The sequence below is a fragment of the Enoplosus armatus genome, chromosome 20 (genome assembly GCF_043641665.1).
Source record: "Enoplosus armatus isolate fEnoArm2 chromosome 20, fEnoArm2.hap1, whole genome shotgun sequence".
Lineage (NCBI taxonomy): Eukaryota > Metazoa > Chordata > Actinopteri > Centrarchiformes > Enoplosidae > Enoplosus > Enoplosus armatus.
Window position 1 is genome coordinate 3898524 of NC_092199.1, and position 10025 is coordinate 3908548.

The 10025-nt window shown below is 40.9% G+C and overlaps 1 protein-coding gene across 1 annotated transcript; it reads right to left on the minus strand.

The window, feature by feature from the left end:
- Window positions 1-1326: 1326 nt before the first annotated feature.
- LOC139302887 (dickkopf-related protein 3-like) lies at window positions 1327-2257 on the minus strand. The gene is made up of 3 exons (XM_070926517.1): window positions 2111-2257; window positions 1639-1813; window positions 1327-1532 (listed from the first exon to the last, which is right to left on the minus strand). The coding sequence occupies exons 1-3, from the start codon at window positions 2255-2257 to the stop codon at window positions 1327-1329; spliced, it is 528 nt and encodes a 175-aa protein (XP_070782618.1).
- Between the last annotated feature and the right edge of the window lie 7768 nt (window positions 2258-10025).

The following is a 10025-nucleotide window of genomic DNA, read 5'->3' on the forward strand; positions in this document are numbered from 1 at the left end:
TTTATTATTTAAGGAATGATCTTGGAAGAAACGTTGCTTTTGGAAAATATTTAATTTTATTCTTTAAACTGCAGGGGAATAGACATGAATAGATATAATCAAAGATCACTAAATGCATGAGGAAGATACTGTATGAGACACCATGGCATTGTTGAGCCCAGCTACAGTAGTGCTTTTGTCAAAATGTACAAAATGAAATAATAAAGAAGAACACATCTTTGCTGTAAGACTCTAACAAGGACATGTAGTAATACAACATATTCTGAAATACATAGGGTTTTTTATATACAACATATTTACATAATAAATATCTTTAATGTTGAGGCTGGCATCAAGGTTTGGGCACTTGGCAGGTCCAGCTTGTTCGTTCTGGCTGGTATAGAAAATCTCTCCTGCAAGACAAACAAACTGAGGTTAGGCCACATAAACGTGACATTTATTATCAAAACTAACAAACACATTAAACATTTTGAAGCGTATTTAAAACACAAGTTCCTGAGAGTTGTACTCCGTTGTCATGTTAGATGAAAGGAAAAGGTCTTAAAGCTTACACAACCCAGAAAGGTTTTGTGTGTCAGTTAGTTTAGTTTGATTAAACAGAACGATGACCCCCTCACCCCATCAAGTTTGTTAGCATAAACTTCTATACTAAAAACAATCAACATAGTTAACTGTTTTACACAAACAGGAAATTATAAAATCCATGTGCATGTCAAATAAAACTGCAACGCTGGAATGTCACTGCCCATTAAACTTCACAAATGGACATCAAAATGTTTTTCCACTGATTTAATTGCTATTTTTTGGCTTTCTGGGCTGTCCCTGGAGCTGTTTTACCAACATCCATAATTTGTTTTAATTTTTTCCAGCTGCGAGTAGCTCCTCCATTTCCTTTATGCACTCAATTGTGGGACAATAGTGTACAACAAGACTCTAACTCTAAAAATCTAGTTGTTTTTTTTATATGGATGGTGAGGACTGTTTTGAGTATACTTTGCCAGTATGAACACACTACATACTCAAAACCTGCTTGGATTTAATTTGTAGTATGGATTTAAACCTACATTTAGACACAGGGCCCTTCAATAAGACAGGGTTCCAATAATGAAGCCTGCTTTACTTGATATTGTATATAAGTATATAAGATATTGTATATAAGTTTCCCTAAAAAATGTGCAATTTATCAAATGCTGTACAACCATTTGACTGTGACGCTGGGGCTTTCGAGGCCCTTGGGGCTCTGGGCACTTTGATTGGTCGGTAATCCAGACTTGGCTTGTGGTATTTTGAGTAAATCATTTTCGATGAAACCTTTGTTTGCTGTACTTACTCTCTTTGGTGTGATGCACTGTTTCCACGACACAGTAGCCCCTCATCACATGGACAAATCTGGTTTATACTGAATGCCAGGCCGCCATCAGGAACGTAGCAGCTCTCGCCGCGGATCAGGCGTCTCTTGCACACCTGTTCACCGTGATGTCGAGCACAGCACATGGACGCCCCGCAATCCCTGTCAACTTTACACCTGGCACCTGGAAGAAGGAAACACTGGTTATTTCGGGCCCAGTCGTATTGAATCTCTTCACTCTTGTATGTTTTTAATAAATAGCGTTTTACTGTTTGCTATCGCACTCGTACCCTCTTGTCCGTTGGGGATGCTGCGGTGGCACTTCCCAAACATGCAGCTGAGTCCGCGGACACACTGGGCATCCCTCCGGCAGTAGTGGCCCTCCCCTCGTAGAGGAACACAAACACCAAAGTGTCGATCGCAGGAGAAACCCCGCCCACAGGCCCTGTCATGGTCGCACACAGCCTGGAATAAAAGAGGGGTTAATGTTAAAACTTGGAAGACTTTCGTTAAAACTTTGCCTATATTTAAGTCCTGCATTGTCCTATAAATCCATAAATCCCGGACATGGAGTTATGGAAACGCTAAATGGTCTTGTGCTTGTGCAAAAGTATTGACAGCATCTATATTTATTTTGTTTACACACACAAACGTTTTACTACACAAACAGAACTGTGTTTTAGCTCTGATCATTTCTCAGAAGATTAAATATAGGATTGAATGAAGTCAAGAGAAGCATTATATTCATGCACAGTATCTTACCGCGGTTGCTTTGGCTACAGGAGCGCTTTCTCTCAGTGCCTTTGCTCCTTCTTTAGGAGGGCTGTGAGGCATGTTGAGCATCCAGGCCCATATACGAGCTTCGGCCCAGGAGAAGCAGAGGCAGAGCACCCACAGATTTCCCAACATTTCCACCAACCGCGATAAACAAATCAATAAAAATAAGAGCAAAAGAGACTGAAAACGATTAACTCAGAAAACGAAAAGATGAGTCACTTCTGTATGACTCCACACCACATAAAAATCCAAAGCTTAAAAGTCCCAGTAAATGTGTTGAAAGTCAGGACTGCAGGGATCCATCCAGTGACAGTGGCTGCCTCCTCTTCCAGCATGACTTTTATAGGTCACCAGGGCTTGACTTCCCCCCACCGGGCTGTTTGTCCAAGCACCAGGGTAGGAGGAGACAATTAGTTGTTAATGGATTAACTAAATTGCCCGGGTCACCCCCCGCAGCCAGAAAATAGTGGCAAAATGACCAGTCGTGGAGCAAGGAGAAAGAGGGGAGAGAGGGGAGACGGAGGACGTGATGGGCTGACAACAGCTTCACACAATGGAGCCAAGACAAGCAGCAGCTCTGTGTGGTTATCTCTGCCAGACAAACAAATGGGGAGAACAAAGGCAAACAAATGCATGACATGTTTCACTACTCACTGAGTGACAGGTAGAGCCACCGTGGGTCCAGGCCCCCAAAACGCTGGGCAAACACTCCTGGCCCCGACCTCGACTGTCCCGTTGCCCCCTACCCTATCCCACTTCAGACCCCACGCTGAGAGCAATTTGCAGAAGTGCACCCTGCAGACGACCCCATGATCTCATTAAATGTAATTACCGTCAGCCATTAGTTCTCGGGGGGAGAAGGGGAGTGAGTGGAGGGGAGACAAGTTGCTCCAGGGAAACAAACACATTCATTTTTGCACTTTTTTTTTCTCCAGCAATTTCTGGTTTCTTTTTACTTGCCAAAAACCAACCAGACCACACATCATTTACTTAAATCCATAATGTGTCATCGCAGTGGTCTCATTGAAATGAAGGAGGGGGCTGCATTTCTTCACACAGGCTAATGTTGGTCTGAACACCACCTGTCAGTCCACGCAACAGCTTTTTTCCCCACCACGCATCCAAGTTTAACATTGGGCTACAGGTTACATGAATGGCTCTGCCTGAACGACATCTGGAGCTCTCCTAAATATCAGCCGCAACAGGAGTTATAAAATGCTCTTTAGCAAAGGACCAAATATGTGCCCAATAAATACGGACACAGTATGTTTTGGTTATTTAGCACGATTTGAGAACCTGTTTATGTTCATGCCTGTGAGCGAACAGTATCCACAAGAACCTAAGTATTGACGTGAAGTTATTGGTTTTGAGAAGCACCAATAGTGTCAAAGAGTTAAGTGTGAATCAATACAGTTATCTTTAACATCCCTCAAGTCTGTGTTTTGGTGACAGTGCAGCCAATTAGAGAACAGATTAGAGAAATCAGTTTATGTCAAAGTCTTCTCCTCTCCAAGGCACTCAAACTGAACAACTGCAGCACGAAGATCACGGCGTTATCCTTTCTCTTCGTTGGCGTGTGGTTGCTTCTAACTGATTCAAAATGTTTACTCTTGCACTTTGCACTTTGACCTCCGGAAGGTGCAGGAACTTCTGCCTATTTCCGCCTCAAAAGCTGAAAACGAAGGTGTTGCACAGCATTCACATTAAAAAGTAATCTACCAGGAATCTGAAAAGGGTTCCACTGTTTTTGGAAGACCCTGCATTTTTTTTTTTTTTTTTTTTTGCCAAAGCCCTCTGTGTTGGCGCTCCTGCTGCTTTAATATACTGCCCCCATTCAAATGAATGAGGGGGCTGCGTTTCTTCACACAGTACTGTTGTGTCTGATCGTGCTTTTACTGTTGCTGCTCCTCAACATTGGAAATGCCTCTCAGAGACACCAAAACAGTGCATAATTTGTAATTAAAGGTTTTATATTTTATATTATATACTGTATTGTGTTGTTTGTATTATAGTTTAAAGTTTGTCTCTTTCTCTTGACTTCCTTTGGCAAATCACTTTAGATCAACTGTTTTGAAAAGTGCTATACAAACATACTTTCTTCGCTTGTGTAAATGAGATTAAAACTTACTTAATCAACTAAAGCAAGCAGCTTTAAAAATCTACAAGAATTTGTTGATATGAGGCAAAAATATGAGTGAACTGCACACTAATAGCATCTAGTGCCCATAATATTTTGTCTCCTATGGCCTCTCCGCGGCTCCGTAAGCTCATTCAGGTGGGATCACAAGCCTCCAGGCTACTATTAGACGTAGCTCAAAGGTCTTCATCCAGTCATGGTGATCCCAGGGGAGATGTGATGAGTCTTATGATCTCCTCAACTAAGACTGTACGATGTAGAGGAACTGTATCGTCAGTAATCACAACTTCTGTGTTAACTCAACCTGTATGAATAGCTTTACCCAACATTAGCATTCATTGTCTCATTAGCATTCAGTATTTTCACTCAGACTTATAGTAGATGCCTGGATAATTGAAAGCAATTTACATGTTCTCAGTGGCAGACAGTACAGATTGGTTACGTAGATATCTCAGCTCCAGGTAGTTAAGTCCTTATCAAAACAGGCTAACACAGACTAATGACGTAATTGGTGGTCAATTAGTCGGCACAATAGCAGCAACTGGATCAATTAGCAACATGTAAATAAGTATTGTATCGTGATCATGCAACCATCTGAGCAGTTCAATTATTCTGATGTGTGTTGAGCACTTCGTGGTGCTGTAAGGTACATATTAATGAAAGAACGGGAAGATATTGGGGACGGAAATGCATTTATGTCAAATTTATCTTGTCTGAGTCGCAGAGATTCAGAGTTTCAATCTTTGCAGATTAACTGTGAGTCAATGTGAAAACATTTCGCAACTTAGTCCATGTTTTGTAACGTATAAACTGAAATTTTCAAGCAAGGCACTTAAAAATAAATTCTCATTCCTTCCTAATGAGGCGATTTTTCCCAGTACGGACTTTCGCTGCATAGGAATTACAGGGCAAACTACAGCCCCCACTCCCCTTTTCCTTATCACGCTCCTCCAAACACGTATTCTTGTTCTACATCTGTACTTACAGCAAGATATCCCCCATTTTATTTACCCAATGCCAACAGCAGATAACTGTCTCCAAACCCTCCTTAACATGCTCCCCCAGTGTTAATGACTCTGCTAATGATGTTCGTAATGAATGTGCTCACTGTCACAATCAACATTGCTGTGGGTCTTGCAATTAGGGACTAACAAAAACAAGGGGCAGGGTGATGTTTGTCCATTGTAATGGACCTTGACCCCCCACAGGGAGCTCTGAATGGTGGAGGGCATGAGGAGTCTGCCTTCCCACCACCAAAAAAACAGGTTCAGTGCAGGAATAGATGGACGATTGGCAATGAGTGAATGTGTATTCAGAGGGGAGAACAATGAGGTAAATGTAGTTACTTCAGGACTCAATATGTAGTTTCAATATTACTTTGCTAAAAAACACAGTCTAGGGTTACCAGGTTCTCAGACTAATGAATAATTATAGATAACGGAGGACGAGGGGATTATAAGAAAGTAATGTTGTGTTGATTGAACTATTTGTTTTTCTGTTACGTGCCATGTTTTATTGAAAAAGAGGGAGCTCTGTTAAACCACACTGAAAGCACTGAGTAGACGTAGAACGAGCGGAAATCATTGTGAAGTTTGGTTATTTGGGGATTTTCGGTGGTGGTCTAAATATACTGTATTCTACTTTTAAAATAAAAGCAAACATCATACACTTTTATCTTTTTTATATTTCCATATTAAGGATGGATCAAGAGCATTAAGGGGTCAGTATACTCCGTCAGAACTGCTTGTTGGATGGGTGACTAGCTTCCGAAACCCTCTCGCCCCCATACATTTTCTGATGTCGGATTATGGGAGGCTGTGTCTGTCATTTTCCAAAAATGATGATCCGACATTCACGCCGTGATTGGTCAGCTGTGCAGAAGTGAGAGAGGAGCCAGGGCTTGAACTTCTCTGTCCTCCCCCGTCTCGTCTTTCGCTCGAAAAGTGACAGAAATAGTCGTGTTGAGAATGAAAAAAAAAGAGAGCTAGAGAGAGAATTTCAAAACCTGGCTCCTTTCTCACGTAGAAGTGGGTGAGAATGTCGGACAGAAATGGTCGGACACATACAAGCAAATCCGAAGTCGGCAAGGTGTGGGGGGAGGGTTTTCCGAAGCTATTCTGGTGAGTTTTACTATACTACAACCATCCGACACGGAGTATACTGGCCCCTTAATACACCTGGCAATGTGAATGTCCGAAGTGCGAGCTCGAACATCTACTTCCAGCCCTAACTCACATTTTAGACGAGGTGCTAGAATTGCCTCTGAGCCATTTCTCAGCGTTAGTGGGCCGACATTCTGCACCTTCCACAGACAGGGCTGAGGTTTTATATCGTTCCTGAGGTGAGGTGAGGGGTGAAATGAAGCCAGTAAAAGTTAAGTTGCAAGTTGATTATTATACTCTGACTCTGGCGTTGGTTTACTTACACTTCTGTTATTCAGCTCTGAAAGGTCTTTTTAGGACAAATCAGGCATATTTGTGGTCCTTTCATTTGTTTCTTTTTCAGCAACATTTGCAAAACCTGTTACCAAAACAATCAACAGCGTGTCTCCATGTTGTGCATACTGGTGGTGCAACATCAGGGTGATGATAATGATCCATTAAAACTATGAAAAAAGACCATTACACCACATATAAAACCTTTTAAACCCCCGGCAGGGTTTTGCAGAAAGTTCCTTAGTCTAGTCTAAAGATGATGATAATTATAATACTGACATTAGTCATATAGTACTAGTAATATAGTATACTATTATTAGTATTACAGTGGCAGTAATGGTAAAGACAGAAAGAAAATAGACAAAGAATTGCATCTACCGTCTGCAATCTTAAAAACATTTTAAAAAATCTGAATATTTGGGGACTCTCCATTCACCTGAGTCATTCTCATAATTTTCTGTACAAAGCAGAAAAAAATGACAAAACTATGTACTGCATTTTCAGACTTATAGCTTACAGAAAACTTGATCACTTCTCTCGGTTGTTGAGCTCCCACACGCCATCTGCCTGGAATGATGAAGTAATGTCTACTCTGGTCATTATACTGTGTATTACTTGTATTATGTCTTAAAAGTGGGGCATCTTTATTGTTGGTGAGACAGATGTTAACTCAGGTAAAGTTAATGACACCTACGTTCATTGTCAGGTTCTTTGTAAATTAGTCATTGCTGCTTTAACGATCTGAAGAGCTTAAAGCCTTTTTCTTTTTAAAAAATACGGTAAAAGTTTCTATGCAGAAAACAGGGATGACCTTGAATTTGATTAATTTTAGACTGAACGAGTACACCGTGTGCCTAGCCCAAACATTCACCATGAAACCACTACATGTAAAGGCCTGTCAGTTCCCAATAATGGTAATAAGCCTGCCTCTCTGACTCCTAACCAACTCCACATTTGTCCTTTATGATTATTTAGACACGGTGGCAGAAATCCTTTAAAGGCGCATTTTTGACAAGGACTCATTGTTTTGGGTCGACCAACAAAATAAATGCACTTACCTCATTAAATATAACCTCAAAATAAATCAAACCTGTCTTCAGATGTTTGAACTGCATTTCTGGTGAGATTTAAATAATGTTCTCTATAAGCTGTTTCCAATTGGAACAAGACAGATGAGTGTGACTCCCTCTGTAATGGGAAACAGCCCTGTGTCTTCTTTTTGCCAGGTTTAAAAAAAAAAAAAAGAAAGAGAGAAAAGAAGACGAGGGCAAAGAGAGAATTTGGAGCAAGGGTCACTGGTGGTCAATAGTCACTAATCGGCCCATTTCACATTATGATGAGTTTAAGAATCACCGCAAATGTTAGAAGAAAAGCAGCCTGTCAAGTCCAAGCTCTGAAAACATACTTTTTCTTGGGAAGGAATAGGGGAATTCTTTTCCTCTTTTTTTTTCCTCCCCATCTGCCTTTCTTGCCTTCTCATCATGGTCATCCTGTGCGACTGGTCCTGTTTGCTATGAGGCGTTTATGATGTCCAACCGGTAGAGAAGTAGTACTATCCCCAGCTTTGCTTTCTTTTGACTGTATTTTTCCAGTCCGAATTACATCCAACTTGATGAATCAGCGATGGCAACTTAGGTAATCAGCTTTGTATTGCTTCTATTGTTGTTTTCCAAAATCACTTTATATAGCTACACAGGGAGACAAATTAAAGGACCAAAAAAACATGCCTTGTTTGAGTAAGGCCTCCAGAACAGCGCCTGTGCCCCTTTCTATATGATTCTACGAGTCTCTGAACTGTAATGGAGGGATGAACGCCAGTCTTCCAAAAGATATCCGCCCCCATTTGGTGTTTTGATGAAAATCGTTCCGTTGTTTTGAGATTTGGTAACTGTAAAGGCCACACCACTTGATTCACATCATTTTCATACTCAGTGGTCCCTCCTGCATGCATCAGCATGTTACTCTATGTTTCATGCGTCATCAGTCTATGTGTCGAAATGACACGTCTGTTCTGGACACGCTGACGTCCAAGTAAAACCATTAAAGCTTCTTATTGTATTGAAGATAGATATACGCCCAAATTTTTGTGACAGTCCCTAAATAGCGTCCCTAACTCCCCCAAACATCCTGTTTGCTCACAATTGATTTTTTTACAGAGTTTCGAAACATCAATACTGACTCAGGAGGAGATTCTGAGATTTGGCAGAGCTGCTGGATGTTGCAACAAAATCAGTGAATGTACTTTTAATGAGATTCTCACGTCAATCTGCAAACTAAACAGTCTGGAAAGAGGAAGGCGGGAAAGGTCAAGTCATTTGGAACAATTTAACTTATAAAAACAGTTTAGCTCACCACTCTGAAGTCATTGTGTTGGTGTATTAAAACATAGGAAAACAAACACTGGTGTGTGTTGGATTATGCCCAATCAGACGCAGCAAACTGGCTTTTCCAATTGATCACAAATACACCCATTTATCATATTTGTCAAGTCCGCAACTTTGTGTTTTTCGCCATCAATCAAAACTCACTTGACCTTATGATAACGTAAGTATCAAGTAACTTTTGGGAGCAGTGTCAGCTTTGTTTTTGTCCTCGGGCTTAATTAGACTGTTGAATCGACATGTTTAGTCTGCCTCTGGACAAAGTCCCACTGATGTCAGTCAGCTGAATTTATGGCATAATAATTGTTGAGTGGATTATCTCATGAGAAACAGAGAAGCCAAGCCACATGAGAGGAAACCACACCTGCATGCACACACACACACACATGAAAGAATGAAACAAAGAAATAAACCAACTCATTATTCAACACCTGGTAGTATTAGCTTATTATACTTGTTGACATGTTTGACATCCTTTTGGCCTGTTTTATGCGTGTACATGTGCTTCTTCTGTTTATGCATGCACCATGATATTGAGTGTATGCTGGTACAGAGTGACTTTAAGAATGAAGCATAGATATTTTCTCACCAGAAAGTCTGTGGAGACACATTTTATCATCTTCCACAGCTGTGCATGAATCTGACAAGGCCTCTGTATTCTCTACAAAGCACCACATGACATCCTCCTGCCTCCGACCCGTCCACATGCATGTAGGATTAACTCCTAGAGAGAATACCAGGGTATGGAATATAACAAAAATACAACAGGGCTACTCACGGCACATTTCATAGTTGCTTGGTGTGACTCTTAATACTGATACCGCCTACTGATATTTCATCATCCCATCCCACTGGGACATTCATAATCAAAAGCACAGCAGCAGCAATCCACAAATAGTAAAGGATCAGGCAGGTTATACTCTTGGTTTTCCTTACTGTCAACAAAT

What these genes read in the sequence shown, in the direction of transcription:
- LOC139302887 (XM_070926517.1), bottom strand. Translation starts at nt 2,257, where the DNA reads ATGTTGGGAAATCTGTGGGTGCTCTGCCTCTGCTTCTCCTGGGCCGAA. An exon ending in CTGTAGCCAAAGCAACCGCG is followed by an intron (nt 1,814 to 2,110) that starts GTAAGATACTGT and finishes CTTTTATTCCAG; the next exon opens with GCTGTGTGCGACCATGACAG. An exon ending in CATCCCCAACGGACAAGAGG is followed by an intron (nt 1,533 to 1,638) that starts GTACGAGTGCGA and finishes TCCTTCTTCCAG; the next exon opens with GTGCCAGGTGTAAAGTTGAC.